We start from the raw sequence: 15875 nt of genomic DNA, 5'->3' as shown, positions 1-15875 counted from the left end.
CATAATTGTATTTTTTTTTTATTTTGAGTGTTTATTAAGAGAAGAGTGCATAGGGTCATTGTGCTTGAAATTGAGGTAATGTGAACCATAGCTTTATAGTATGCTTTAATGATGGTCCTATTTTAAAATCAAGACAATCGCTCAGTTACATTTGTTTGTAGAACTTATGCTGTGAAAGTGTATATTGAATTAATAACACTTGAACTATAACCATTGTTACATTACATGACTTCTACAGTGATCCCTCGCTATATCGCGCTTCACCTTTCGCGGCTTCACTCCATCGCGGATTTTATATGTAAGCATATTTAAATATATATCGCGGATTTTTTGCTGGTTCGCGGATTTCTGCGGACAATGGGTCTTTTAATTTCTGGTACATGCTTCCTCAGTTGGTTTGCCCAGTTGATTTCATACAAGGGACGCTATTGGCAGATGGCTGAGAAGCTACCCAACTTACTTTTCTCTCTCTCTTGCGCTGACTATCTGTGATCCTGATGTAGGGGGTGTGAGCAGGGGTGCTGTTCGCACACCTAGACGATACGGACGCTTGTCTAAAAATGCTGAAAGATTATCTTCATGTTGCTATCTTTTGTGCAGCTGCTTCCTGAATCGACATGCCGCAAGGTGCTTCGCATACTTAAAAGCTCGAAGGGCACGTATTGATTTTTGATTGAAAAACAAACTCTGTCTCTCTCTCTCTTTGTCTGCTCCTGACGGAGGGGGTGTGAGCTGCCGCCTTCAACAGCTTTGTGCCGCAGTGCTTCGCATACTTAAAAGCAAACAGCCCTATTGATTTGTTTGCTTTTCTCTATCTATGTGACATTCTGTGCTCCTGACAAGCACTCCTTTGAAGAGGAAGATATGTTTGCATTCTTTTAATTGTGAGATGGAACTATCATCTCTGTCTTGTCATGGAGCACAGTTTAAACTTTTGAAAAAGAGACAAATGTTTGTTTGCAGTGTTTGAATAACGTTCCTGTCTCTCTACAACCTCCTGTGTTTCTGCACAAATCTGTGACCCAAGCATGACAATATAAAAATAACCATATAAACATATGGTTTCTACTTCGCGGATTTTCTTATTTCGCGGGTGGCTCTGGAACGCAACCCCCGCGATGGAGGAGGGATTACTGTAGTTGGAGGGTGTGCCAACCTTGATGACTGCAGTTTCTGATCTTGTCACTTGAATATGTCAGTTTACATGACTAGAAATTGCCAGGCATATCAGTTTACCTGATTGCATAATGACTTTACAGTAATTTCACATTTTTTAAAAACAATTGTGTGCTTGCCCCTTTTTCTGACACAGCCAGTGCTGTACAAAGGGCTCACAGGTAAGGCAAGTTCAGCTGCAACCTCTACCCTTCCCTCCTTTTTATCATGGAATATAAAGTACAAGACATCAGACAGACAATTCTCTCTTCTGTTTGTTAGGTCTAAAACTCCCTTTTACTGCATTTCTCATTGCTGCATTATATGCATTGTACTTCCAGGTTGGCAGCTGTCATGCACACAGAGCCCACCCTTGCATTTTACGACAAAAACAAACCTTTGTCAGGGCAAGTCACTAGTAAATGAAGTCTACGACTGAAAATTGCTGAAAATGTTGTGTATTGTGACCTTAATAGTTCTTTTGGTTTTTACTTATTTTTCTTTCCTTAGCTATTGGAACTTTTTGACAGTGAAGATCCACGAGAACGAGATTATCTGAAAACGGTCTTGCACAGAATTTATGGAAAGTTCCTTGGTCTTAGAGCTTTTATACGAAAACAGATTAATAATATTTTTCTACGGTAAGCAAATATTTGATTGTTTTAAGCATTGGTGTTCCTCGCACTCTCACTTTGATTAACTAAATTGTTTCTCCCTTTTTGTGTGTCTGTAGATTTGTTTATGAAACAGAGCACTTCAATGGTGTAGCAGAACTTTTGGAGATCCTTGGCAGGTACATTGTCTCTTTATTTACTTTAGACAAAAGAGCCAATACCAAGACCATAAATAGTCACCCTATGGCTCTTATTTTCTTGAAGTTACTCTGGCAGTTTATTATGTGTTTTACTTGGCACCTTGTCACAGTTATGTGTTATGGCTGTTCGTATAAATCAAAATCACAATTAAGAGTACTGCTGCTTTGCATTAAAGCCACTGCTCAGTTTAGGGGCTAAGATGTGAGTGCAAGGGTAGCATGCTGTTTTTCACTCTACAGATGAGCCTTTGTCAGCATTCTTCCCATCTCCTCTTTGTAATTTGACAAATTTTAATTTTGTAGGTTGCTCTTTGATGAGAAAAATGTTAAATTTTTGAGCACTGCTATGTGCAGAATCTTTTTTTCTCAATTCAGTTATATTAGTATTTAAACCAGCAGCTTGTCGATTGACCATTTCTTTTTAATGCAGTGGTATTACACATTCCAATACATTTGTAGGTTACCTTGAACATGTGTTAAATTTAATACTTTTTTGGTTAATATCCATCCATCCATTAACCAACCCGCTATATCCTAACTACAGGGTCACGGGGGTCTGCTGGAGCCAATCCCAGCCAACACAGGGCGCAAGGCAGGAAACAAACCCCGGGCAGGGCACCAGCCCACCGCAGTTAATATTTATTACTTTCCATATTGTATTGGTGTAAATTATTGTATTATGGTTACCTGAGAGTTTTTGCAGAAGACTTAACTATACATAAAGAATCACTTCCCTGGTAAAGTCTGTATCTTGTGCTTTTTTTTTTTTCGCTTCATAAAGATTACTTTTTATGCTGGCAGTTCAGGTTTTGTATGCTGTTTGTTAATGGCGAAGTTTGGCCATTTTTAATTTAAGGGTTTTTTTTTTTTTTCCCACAAATGTGGCATGCCAGTCATTTGCCTCAGACACTTGCTTTGTTACGTGACGCTATATTTATTTAAAAAAAAAAAAAAAAAAACTCTCCTAGGGTAACTTGGAATTTCGGCCACTAGAACAGAAATACAAATGTAAAACAATAGTCTTAAATCTTGTTAACTCTTTTAGGGCGGATGTCGACTTTTGTCGACAGGAGGGGTTGAAGGCGAATGTCGATAGAGGGCAACAATCAGCTGTTAATGGTGACAAATCTCACTGTCACGTCACAGGCATTCCCTCTGTGGTTGGAGGAATGCTAGACTCGTTGACTCGGCAACTAAACCTTGCGTGTGCGTGAGTTGCGAAATGTAAACAATGGCAAGATGGCATCGACATGAGAAAAGGGAGCGAAGGAAGTGCAGAAACGAAAACACTCGGCAGACGATGTTTTGCGCATTATTGCGGAGTCGGATTTTTCAGAATCGGATTTTATTGGCAGTGATCAGGAGATCGAGCAAGAGAGTGAGAAGCCGGCATCAGCTGATCAGACACCAGCCGATGCTGCGCCAGCGGATCTGCTGCCAGTTGAGTGCCTTTGCACAGCCGATGCATCTACGGCAAGGTTCGCATGAGATGAATACACAGACATTGATCCGTTGAGAGCCGATCTGGCTACCAGAGTTTACAAGACGGCATGGCTTGCTGTTGGACACGACAGATCACCAGCTGCTGTACTTCAGGCTGCTCTCTCCTGATGCTGCTTTTCAGCTACTGTCAGACGAGACAAACAGGTAGGCAGAGAATTTTTTTGAATCGCGGGCTGCGTTTGCATCGCATTCTCGTTTTTCAAAGTGGAAACGCACAACAAAAGACGAGATGAAGCGCACTGTGGCATTACAGATAGAGATGGGACAGAACTGGTGATATAACTTCAGGGAGCATTGGTCCAAACGTGTTTTGTCCCCTGGTGGCTTTGGACAGGTTATGCAGCATGGTGATAGGTACATGCTGCTGCAAAGTTTTATTCACTTCTGTAATAAACAGAAGCAAATCCCATGGGGTGAACCAGGCTATAATGTCATACATAAAGTTCATGAAGATGAAAAGAGGTGACAATACGGTTTTCATGCAGGCAGAAAACTTGGTGGCAGTGGCATGGCACGATGGCAAATGGGTGACTTGTCTCTCTACAGTACACACTAACAATATATGTGAGAAAGTGCAGTAACAGACAATTGAAAAATAGGCACCAAAGCAACACATATTGTAAGGAGTGCAATGTGGCAATGACTGAAATTGGCTGTTTTGAGCGAGATCAGACTTTGCAGGACTTTGCTGTGTAAAATGTATGTGAAATCATAGAGTATGCAGGCTCATACAACATGCAAGACAGTAACATTTGTCAAAAGTAAATATTTTTTGTTGATTTGATATGTTAAACAATTGCTTTGTGTTCTTTTTTAAAAAATGTTAGTTTTTGGAAAAATATTCAGCCCTGGGAGAAAAGAAACAAAAAAAAAAATTAGCCCTAAAAGAGTTAAATATGTCAGACTCAATGTGCCCTAGCATCTCTTTTATATTAATAATAAAAAAAATCCTTTTATGCTTAAGTGGAATTTTTATAACAGTCAAGTAATCTTAGAAATAGTTTTACTGCAGTTTTTTTTTTTTCTTTCAACTTTTATTTTTTGAAGGATGGATGTTTACTATAAACAACAGCAACAGTGTAAATTATTTGTGCAGCTGAACCCAAAGGAAATATTCCATGGTAGGCAACTCTAGGTTTCCAGAGTTTTGAACTGGAAGATGGTTAATAACGCAGGAGACAGTAACAAGTCCCATTCTGTATGGCATAGGCATTTGCTCTTAGTGGGTGTTATTGGATGTCTCACATATGTGCAACAATACACTACATCTATTTAATTGCCAGTCTCTTCTGTTTTGCCTGTTGTAGCTCCTCTTTGTCATTGTATTCTGACTCAAGAAAGGCTTGGCAACAAAACCATAAAAAGATCATCAGAAGGGAAAGAACTGCTGTTAAAGTGTGTAACTTTACTTCTCAGGAAGTTGGTTACCATTACCCCACACCCCTGAGGGAGAAAAGTGCATTGCACAATTGCAGTGATGATAGATAGATAGATAGATAGATAGATAGATAGATAGATAGATAGATAGATAGATAGATAGATAGATAGATAGATAGATAGATAGATAGATAGATAGATAGATACTTTATTAATCCCAATGGGAAATTCACATACTCCAGCAGCAGCATCCTGATACAAAAAACAATATTAAATTAAAGATTGATAATAATGCAGGTAAAAACAGACAATAACTATGTATAATGTTAATGTTTACCCCCCCGGGTGGAATTGAAGAGTCGCATAGTTTGGGGGAGGAACCATCTTCTCAGTCTGTCAGTGGAGCAGGACAGTGACAGCAGTCTGTCGCTGAAGCTGCTCTCCTGTCTGGAGATGACACTGTTTAGTGGATGCATTGGATTCTCCATAATTGATTGGAGCCTGCTTAGCGCCCGTCGCTGTGCCACAGATGTCAAACTGTCCAGCTCCATGCCAACAATAGAGCCTGCCTTCCTCACCATTTTGCCAGGCGTGAGGCGTCTTTCTTCTTAATGCTGCCTCCCCAGCACACCACCGCATAGAAGAGGGCGCTCACCACAACCGTCTGATAGAACATCTGCAGCATCTTATTGCAGATGTTGAAGGACACCAGCCTTCTAAGGAAGTATAACCGGCTCTGTCCTTTCTTACACAGAGCATCAGTATGAATATATACCCTATAACATTCTCCACTTCCAAATGGATGCTTTCTGCCTGCTTCATTGTAACAATTGATCTGCTGCTATTCAGTTTTTATGTTTAAATAAATATAGATATTAAATTATTAGCTGCATAAGCCAAAGCACGTGTCTGGGGCAAATGATAGCATGCCGTGATTGTGAAGAAATAGCCTTAACTTCAGAGCACCAGACTTCTCTTTTAATATACTTGTAGATGTTCCACATTGTTATTGCATCACTGTCACCTCTCCGATTTGGAATAGTATGGTACAGTGCATCCGGAAAGTATTCACAGCGCACAGTATTCACTTTTTCCACCTTTTGTTATGTTACAGCCTTATTCCAAAATGGATTAAATTAATTTTTTTCCTCAGAATTCTACACACAACACCCCATAATGACAACATGAAAAAAAGTTTACTTGAGATGTATGCAAATTTATTAAAAATAAAGAAGTTGTGAAAGCACATGTACATAAGTATTCACAGCCTTTGCCATGAAGCTCAAAATTGAGCTCAGGTGCATCCTGTTTCCCCTGATCATCCTTGAGATGTTTCTGCAGCTTAACTGGAGTCCACCTGTGGTAAATGCACTTTTGCCAGCAATTACAGCCTCAAGTCTTTTTGAATATGATGCCACAAGCTTGGCACACCTATCCTTGGCCAGTTTCGCCCATTCCTCTTTGCAGCACCTCTCAAGCTCCATCAGGTTGGATGGGAAGCGTCAGTGCACAGCCATTTTAAGATCTCTCCAGAGATATTCAATCGGATTCAAGTCTGGGCTCTGGCTGGGCCACTCAAGGACATTCACAGAGTTGTCCTGAAGCCACTCCTTTGATATCTTGGCTGTGTGCTTAGGGTCGTTGTCCTGCTGAAAGATGAACCGTTGCCCCAGTCTGAGGTCAAGAGCGCTCTGGAGCAGGTTTTCATCCAGGATGCCTCTGTACATTGCTGCAGTCATCTTTCCCTTAGTCCTGAGTAGTCTCCCGGTTCCTGCCGCTGAAAAACATCCCCACAGCATGATGCTGCCACCACCATGCTTCACTGTAGGGATGGTATTGGCCTGGTGATGAGCGGTGCCTGGTTTCCTCCAAACGTGATGCCTGGCATTCACACCAAAGAGTTCAATCTTTGTCTCATCAGACCAGAGAATTTTCTTTCTCATGGTCTGAGAGTCCTTCAGGTGCCTTTTGGCAAACTCCAGGCGGGCTGCCATGTACCTTTTACTAAGGAGTGGCTTCCGTCTGGCCACTCTACCATATAGGCCTGATTGGTGGATTGCTGTAGAGATGGCTGTCCTTCTGGAAGGTTCTCCTCTCTCCACAGAGGACCTCTGGAGCTCTGACAGAGTGACCATCGGGTTCTTGGTCACCTCCCTGACTAAGGCCCTTCTCACCCGATCGCTCAGTTTAGATGGCCAGCCAGCTCTAGGAAGAGTCCTGATGGTTTCGAACTTCTTCCACTTAAGGATGATGGAGGCCACTGTGCTCATTGGGACCTTCAAAGCAGCAGAAATTTTTCTGTAACCTTTCCCAGAATTGTGCCTCGAGACAATCCTGTCTCGGAGGTCTACAAACAATTCCTTTGACTTCATGTTTGGTTTGTGCTCTGACATGAACTGTCAACTGTGGGGCCTTATATAGACAGTGTGTGCCTTTCCAAATCCTGTCCAACCAACTGAATTCACCACAGGTGGACTCCAGTTAAGCTGCAGAAACATCTCAAGGATGATCAGGGGAATCAGGATGCACCGGAGCTCAATTTTGAGCTTCATGGTAAAGGCTGTGAATACTTATATACATGTGCTTTCTCAATTTTTTTATTTTTAATAAATTTGCAAAAATCCCAAGTAAACTTTTTTCACATTGTCATGATGGGGTGTTGTGTGTAGAATTCTGAGGAAAAAAATGAATTTAATCCATTTTGGATGTAGAGAAAAGCCAAGCAAAATGACACCTTTTATTGGCTAACTAGAAAGATTACAATATGCAAGCTTTCGAGGCAACTCAGGCCCCTTCTTCAGGCAAGATGTAATACAGAAACTGAAGTTTCCTATGTTTATATACACACTCTAGGACAAGAAACAACATTGGTAAATATTTAAATGAGAGATTTTGAATGTAAAAAATTAATAGATTCATTCAGGCTAGGGTTAATTTAACAAGAGAGAAAAGAACGATGTATTGTCATGATCTCTGGATAAGATAACTGTCCAACAAAGTCTTTTGAAGTTTGTAATGAGTTTTTTCAAAACAATGTGGGTCTGTAGACAGGTGTCTGTCATTCTGAGAGATGTAAACAATCCTCATATCTGGCCATAAAACTCTTGTCTTTATTCAATCCATGTTGTAAAGTATTAAATTTTAGCATGAGTTTAACTTACCATTCTTTTCTCTCTTGCTGTGTTTTGAAGTTGCCCATAAGCACTGTGACCTTAAAGTCCTTCTCACAGTGTCCATGGCTGTTGAAGTGGGCCGCCACAGGAACATCTGTGTTGCCATGTTTAATGTGGAACCTGTGTAAGTTCATTCTCTGGCGGAGTGTTTGTCCAGTTTCTCCCACATAGAGTGCAGTGTCAGGACATTTCATGCAGAAAATTAGGTAGACTACATTAGATGATCTGCAGGAAAATGATCCCTTGATGTGATGTTCAAGTCGGCAGTGTGGTATAACTATACGGTCTGTATCATAGATGTGGGCACATGTTTTGCATCTTTTCTGTAGGCATGGAGATGTGCCATTTTCTGTTGGTTCACTTAGGGAGCCTCGGACAATTAATTGTTGGAAGGTTTGGTGGTTGTCTGTATGCCAGGAGGGGAGGTTCAGGAAATACATTTTTCAGTGTTTGGTCATTGTTTAGTATTGGCTGAAGTTCTTTTATAATTTTTCGAAGTGTTTCAAGATGTGGGTTGTAGGTGACAACAAGGGGGATGCGATCCTTGTTGTCTTTGTTTTTATATTCCAGAAGGTTGTCTCTGGGTATGGCAGTAGCTCTTCTTATTTGAGTGTCTGTTGTTTTCGGGGTGTAACCTTGTTTGATGAAATCTTGTCTGAGCTCCTGCAGTTGTTGATCCCGGTCTGTTGGGTCTGAGCAAATACGATTGTACCGTATTGCTTGGCCGAAAATAATGGAGCGCCTTATATGCTTGGGGTGGAAGCTATCATTTTTCAGGTAGGTCCGTCTGTCTGTCGGTTTGTGAAAAATAGAAGTTACAAGGGTGTTGTCTTTCAGTTGATCGGTGGTGTCAAGGAAGCTGACTTCTGTTTTTGAGTAATTCAGCTTATGTTGGGGTGAAAACAATTATATTCATTATGAAAATGGAGGAGGTCCTTTTCACTGGCAGTCCAGATTATGAAGATGTCATCTATGTAACGGAGATACAACATTGGTTTTTACAATGCACATTGACATGAAATCTTCTCCAATTTTGCCATAAAAAGATTTGCATAGTGAGGTGCAAACCGACATCCCATTGCAGTCCCCATTTGTTGTAAGTAGCAATCCTGTCCAAAAGAGAATAGATTATGTGTCAGAGTGAATTTTATCATTTCTATTACTGACTTTGTGGGTAAATCATGTTATTCCATTTTGGAATAAGGCTGTAACATAACGAAATGTGGAAAAAGTGATGCGCTGTGAATACTTTCCGGATGCACTGTATATGTACAGCTGTTCTTTATTGGCTGGCAATGAAGTTCATAGTTAAATTTATTGATTCTAAATACATACAAACAATCAGGTCAGGGAAATGCAAAAGTAATAAATGGAATGGAGAAATTAGGAAACTTGCAAGAGATTCCCTGTAATGGAATGCTATGGGTTTGAGGTCTTCTTTTGTGATCAGCACTTTAAATGAAGACTTGATTGTATGCAAAAGTCATTGCATAATATTGTCCATCCCTTCATTTTGCTTGTAATATTTGCTATAAAAGGTATTTGCAGCATTGAGAATGCATGTGTTTTCATTGTTTCAACTTATAATTGTTACTCTCTGTGCTTATAGCTTAAGGTATGCAAATCCAAGGCTGTTAATTGTATTTTTAGTCAATGTTCTCTACATTCTTATTTGATTGAATTTTTGAATGCTTCTATTTATATTTAAAAGGATAATAAATTACTCTGCCTCATTTTATCATATCTTTTAGGTTTTTCCATCTTAATTAACAGATGTAGGCTAGTCATGAATCTCTCATTTTCTATTTTTCTCTCTTTGTAGCATAATCAATGGCTTTGCTTTGCCACTTAAGGCAGAACACAAACAGTTTCTGGTGAAAGTGTTGATTCCTTTGCACACAGTCAGGAGTTTGTCTCTCTTCCATGCACAGGTTGGTTTCTAGATATTTTTGTATTGATGTAATAACCTATTTATTAAAATGAATAATTTTTGAAGTTTCTTCAGTGTAGCTTTATTTTAGAATGTTAAATATTTGATAGGTCACATAAATATTCTGTGAATGTCCAACATATAAACAGTTTTGGGGAAAACAAAATGTTATATGCTTCTCTGATATCTTTGGTTTTAAAATAAATCCTAATGCCTTAACAGCAATGTAAGAAGTAATACCAGTGAATTAAGTGTGCCATGAAATGTAATTTGTAATATTCTACACCATATTACTTGCATGAAAAATTCTTTTGCTCAACTGAATGCACTCCAATACTGTCTCTGTTACTAATTGGGAAATTGATATTCTATACTATTGTCTAATCTTTGCAGGGATCTGCTCAGAACTCCTCACTGTAATCCTAAAATAAATGTTTTGGGCCTATGCCGAGTCTTTATTTTTGTTCTTGTTTTATCTTAGACCAAAAAAACAACAACATTTTAGACAGGGTTCTATAGTCACAAAACTGTCTTGATGTGGTGGTTGAATGCTAAATTTCTTGGGTTTCTTTTATTGCATACTTTTCTAGTTGTTTGTTTGAGTTGTATTCTATTGTGACGTTTTGTTTAAATTTTTTTAAAAATACAGCCTTAGATGAAATAGTAAAATATTTGTTTCTAATCCAGTATTGTCATTGTTGTTGAGTTGTCATTTTTATTGTTAATACAAGTTATTGACATAAAGTAGTCAGTTGGTTTTTAAATATTAATATGGAGTTAATTAGAAGTGTTTTTTTATAGGTTTTTCAATAAAAGCCAAAATCTCTTGTAATTTTATGTATTTTTCTGTTTAGTTGGCGTATTGTATTGTACAGTTTCTAGAAAAAGATCCAGCATTGACAGAACCGGTAGGGGATGCTGTTGTTTCCTTCTTTGTCTGATTGTTTCACTTTGCAAATGTTTTACTGTAAATTAATTTTCTCTTTGTTTGTTCTGTAGGTTATCAGGGGCTTGTTAAAGTTCTGGCCGAAAACTTGTAGTCAAAAGGAGGTATGGTGTGATCGTGGTGTTACAGGGGTAGTCCTGATAAATCTGTCATGATCTCAGTAATGCCTGTCATATTAGCACTAATATTTTGCCAGTAATAAAGAAAAATAAAAAATTCAGTCATGAGTAAATGTAACTCAATCTAAATTATAAAAACACTCGGTATAAACTAGTTATAAATGTAGAAGTGTTACCTTAACTAATAATGACACTTCAGGGGTTCATATTTTTCACATAGTAATGTCAACGATTGCCTGTTGTTCAGTTAAATTATGTGAAGATTTTAAAATGAACAGTCCTAACAGTTACAGTAGGTTACATTTGGGTTGAGAAATTTAATTCCTTTCCGTATTAGAGTGCCTGATGTAGACTGACTTTGACACTTGATGTTCATTTATACAGAAACATGAGGGCACCTTTAAACTATCAGATTGTTTTTCAATCTGGAAACAGATTTGAAGCCTTCAGTGAAAATAAAGTGTACATAATGGAACTTGGTTTGGGAGTATTTTGGGCAAAGGCTGACTGAGTTTGTAGATTGTGTGATACCTCACTAAAAGTACAAAATCAGCACATCTCAAATATATTTCCACATACACTACATGTGATTGACTTTACCAACCACTAGGTCTAGGTGTATGTATACTGTCATCTTTATTACTTCTGCTGTACTTTTTCAGCCTTAAAATATTATGAGTAATGTACATGAAACTAGATGAATTTAAAAAGTTGTGGTTCAGAGTAAGCATGCTGTATTTTAGTCATGTTTTCTGTTTCAGATAACGTTAGGTTCATATATTTGTGCCTCTGGTGTATGTGTGAGTGTGAAGTGGATATTTCTGTTACAGTCCTGGACTGGTTCTCATTTTGTACTTGACACAATCCCGTTTTAGGTAGTGGATGGATGAATGAAGTAGTAAACAGTTCATAAGCAGGTTACTGATGTTAACTTCCCAGTCTAGCTCTTGAGGGATTGAACTTCAAAGCAAAATCTGTTTCTCTATTCTCATACTGTGAATGCACTTTAACAGGTTATGTTTCTTGGGGAACTAGAGGAGATCCTTGATGTCATTGAACCATCCCAGTTTGTCAAAATTCAAGAACCACTCTTCAAACAGATTTCTAGATGTGTATCCAGTCCACATTTCCAGGTTAGTTATCATTGTAACTCTAAATTTGCTGGAGGATTTTTCATTAACAACTTTAACTAAAGTTGCATTGCATTTTTTTGTTTAGCAAACTTTATTACCATAATTTTTATTTAATGATTGTATAAATATTTTTAAACAAAATCACTGATTTATTCAAAACTTGCAGTTTCAAAGTTTTAAGGCCAGAGGGAGGATACATCAGCTGAAATATGTATAATAAAAACCAGTGCTCTTCAGAGTAATCGTTTTTTAAGTAGTAAGGCTATAATTTTCATCTTTTCTCTCCTCTAGCAGTGCTGGTTATGATAGATCCTGTATTAAAATGTACCTGGATTTATGATTTATAGCTTTGTATTGAGTTAGGTCATAAAATATTGTATTTTAATTGTGTGTTATATATGTGTGTGTATATACACACATGCTGCATCTCTCTCTCTGTCACTCTCAGCTCATCTTCCTTTGAGAGTTACTGTCCTGTCCTCCTCCTGCCATTCCACAAACAACCAAACAACTCTTTTTATTTTTCTCTGAGGACAATCTACTAGATCCACTTCAATCTGGAGTCTGCAAGGATCGTTATACTTAGATTGTCAATAATGCTCCTAGATCTGCTCTAGCTGCTTCTCACTACTCTGTCCTTATCCTCTATCGACTGTAAATACCTACTCACTGCTTATCTCTTCCTTTGTAAAAACTTGGAATTAGTGGTTCTGCTTTAAATTGGTTTAAGTCCTACCTCCCGGACTGATTCTTTCATGTCTTCTAGTCTAACTTCAGTTCTTCTCCATAGAAACCTTCTACTGGTGTTCCTCAAGAATCAGTGTTGGGTCCACATCTTTTCTCACTCTGTTCTTTTAAGTCAAGTCAATTTTATTTATAAAGCACATTTAAAAATAACAGAAGTCTGCCAAAGTGCTGTACACCTTCCATAAATACAGATTAGATAGATAGATAGATAGATAGATAGATAGATAGATAGATAGATAGATAGATAGATAGATAGATAGATAGATAGATAGATAGATAGATACTTTATTAATCCCCAAGGGGAAATTCACATACTCCAGCAGCAGCATACTGATAAAAACAATATTAATTAAACAACAATAAAAACGCAGTTTAAGTTTAAAAAAAATACAAGGTAGAGAGTGCGAGGCAGGTATAACAGACAATAATCTTATATAATGTTAACGTTTATCCCGCGCCCCCTGGGTGGAATTAAAGAGTCGCATAGTGTGGGGAAGGAACGATCTCCTCAGTCTGTCAGTGGAGCAGGAAAGTGACAGCAGTCTGTCGCTGAAGCTGCTCCTCTGTCTAGAGATGATACTGTTTAGTGGATGTAGTGGATTCTCCTTTATTGACAGGAGCCTGCTCAGTGCCCGTCGCTCTGCCACAGATGTCAAACTGTCCAGCTTCATGCCTACAGTAGAGCCTGCCTTCCTCACTAGTTTGTCCAGGCGTGTGGCGTCCCTCTTCTTTATGCTGCCTCCCCAGCACACCACTGCGTAGAAGAGGGCGCTTGCCACAACCGTCTGATAGAACCATCTGCAGCATCTTATTGCAGATGTTGAAGGATGCCAGCCTTCTAAGAAAGTATAGTAGGCTTTGTCCTTTCTTACACAGGGCATCAGTATTGGCAGTCTAGTCCAATTTATCATCCAGCTGCACACTCAGGTATTTATAGGTCTGTACCCTCTGCACACAGTCACCTCTGATGATCACGGGGTCCATGAGGGGCCTGGGCCTCCTAAAATCCACCACCAGCTCCTTGGTTTTGCTGGTGTTCAGTTGTAGGCAGTTTGAGTTGCAGCATTTAACAAAGTCCTTGATTAGGTTCCTGTACTCCTCCTCCTGCCCACTCCTGATGCAGCCCACGATTGCAGTGTCATCAGCGAACTTTTGCACGTGGCAGGACTCCGAGTTGTATTGGAAGTCCGATGTATATAGGCTGAACAGGACCGGAGAAAGTACAGTCCCCTGCGGCGCTCCTGTGTTGCTAACCACAATGTCAGACCTGCAGTTCCCGAGACGCACATACTGAGGTGTGTCTTTAAGATAGTCCACAATCCATGACTCCAGGTATGAATCTACTCCTATCTCTGTCAGCTTGTCATTAAGGAGCCGAGGTTGGATGGTGTTGAAGGCGCTAGAGAAGTCCAGAAACATAATTCTTACAGCACCACTGCCTCTGTCCAAGTGGGAGAGGGATCGGTGTAGCATATAGGTGATGGCATCCTCCGCTCCCACCTTCTCCTGGTATGCGAACTGCAGAGGGTCGAGGGTGTTGCAGACCTGTGGCCTCAGGTGGTGAAGCAGCAGCCTCTCCATGGTCTTCATCACATGTGACTTCAGAGCGACAGGCCGGAAGTAATTCAGCTCACCAGGACGCGATACCTTTGGGGCTGGGGTGATGCAAGATGTTTTCCAAAGCCTCGGGACTCTCCCCTGTTCAAGGCTCAGGTTGAAGATGCGCTGTAGAGGACCCCCCAGCTCCAATGCACATACCTTCAACAGTCGTGGCGATACTCCATCTGGACCCGCTGCTTTGCTGGTACGAAGTCTCCTCAGCTCTCTGCTCACCTGCGCTGTTGTAATTGTGGGTGGGGATGTCTCTCCTATGCTGGTATCAGCAGAAGGATGTGTGGAGGATGCAGTACACCGAGGTGAGAGTGGGAAGTTGTTCATTTGGTTTGCTCTCTTCACGTCTCTCTCGATGGTGACACGCAGCTTCGAGCTGCAGCCAGTGATGATCTTCATCCCATCCCACACTTCCTTCATGCTGTTATTCTGCAACTTCTGCTCCAGCTTTCTCCTGTACTGCTCCTTTGCCGCCCTGAGCTGGACTCGGAGATCCTTCTGCACGCGCTTGAGCTAATGCTGATCACCGCCTTTAAAAGCCCTTTTCTTCTGGTTCAAAAGGCCCTTGATGTCACTTGTAATCCATGGCTGCTTGTTAGCATAGCAGCGTACAGTTCTTACTGTCACTACAATGTCCATACAGAAGTTGATGTAGTCAGTAGTGCAGTCAACAACCTCCTCAATGTTCTCACTATGTGATCCCTGTAGGATATCCCAGTCTGTAGTTCCAAAGCATTCTCTCCGAGCCTTCTCTGCCTCAGGGGACCACTTCCTGAATGAGTGTGTGGTTGTAGGTAGGACCCTCACTCTTGGTTTGTAGTGAGGCTGAAGCAGAACCAGGTTATGATCTGCTTTCCCAAGCACAGGCAGCGGGGTGGCGCTGTATGCGTCTTTTAACGTTTGCATACAGTAAATCAATAGTCTTATTTCCCCGGGTGTTCCAGTCCACATACTGGGAGAAGGCAGGTAATGTTTTGTCCAGCGTCACATGGTTAAAGTCTCCAGCGATTAGCACAAGCGCCTCAGGGTGCTGCGTTTGTAACTTAGCAACAGCAGAATTGATGATGTCACTCTCTGTCTCCACGTCCGCCCGAGGAGGGATGTAAACAATAACAACAATGACATGTCCAAACTCTGGGCAAGTAATAGGGACGCAAACTTACGGCCAACAGTTCGATGTCCCTTCAGCAAGTGTAGACTTTGACGTTAACATGTCCAGAGTTACACCACCGTTTATTAACATAGAGAGCGAGTCCTCCTCCTTTGTGCTTCCCGCAGGTACTTGCATCTCTGTCCGCTCTAACTGTGCTAAACCCAGGTAGCTCCACGTTAGTATCTGGGATGGTGGTAGTTAGCCACGTTTCGCA

General features: G+C 40.3%; 1 protein-coding gene across 4 annotated transcripts in view; it reads left to right on the top strand.

Moving 5' to 3' along the window:
• ppp2r5eb (protein phosphatase 2, regulatory subunit B', epsilon isoform b) overlaps window positions 1–15875 on the top strand; it is a 125767-nt gene that overhangs the window by 92794 nt on the left and 17098 nt on the right. For all 4 annotated transcript variants that reach the window (XM_051919966.1, XM_028821142.2, XM_028821140.2 and 1 more), the window contains exons 6-11: window positions 1666–1796; window positions 1889–1948; window positions 9845–9953; window positions 10807–10860; window positions 10952–11002; window positions 12031–12150. In XM_051919966.1, coding sequence (XP_051775926.1) covers window positions 1666–1796; window positions 1889–1948; window positions 9845–9953; window positions 10807–10860; window positions 10952–11002; window positions 12031–12150 — 525 coding nt within the window. The remainder of the gene's footprint in view (window positions 1–1665; window positions 1797–1888; window positions 1949–9844; window positions 9954–10806; window positions 10861–10951; window positions 11003–12030; window positions 12151–15875) is intronic.

The sequence above is a fragment of the Erpetoichthys calabaricus genome, chromosome 16 (genome assembly GCF_900747795.2).
Source record: "Erpetoichthys calabaricus chromosome 16, fErpCal1.3, whole genome shotgun sequence".
Classification (NCBI taxonomy): domain Eukaryota; kingdom Metazoa; phylum Chordata; class Cladistia; order Polypteriformes; family Polypteridae; genus Erpetoichthys; species Erpetoichthys calabaricus.
The sequence above is the reverse complement of the archived record's forward strand: the minus strand, read 5'-3'. Positions and strand labels throughout refer to the sequence as shown.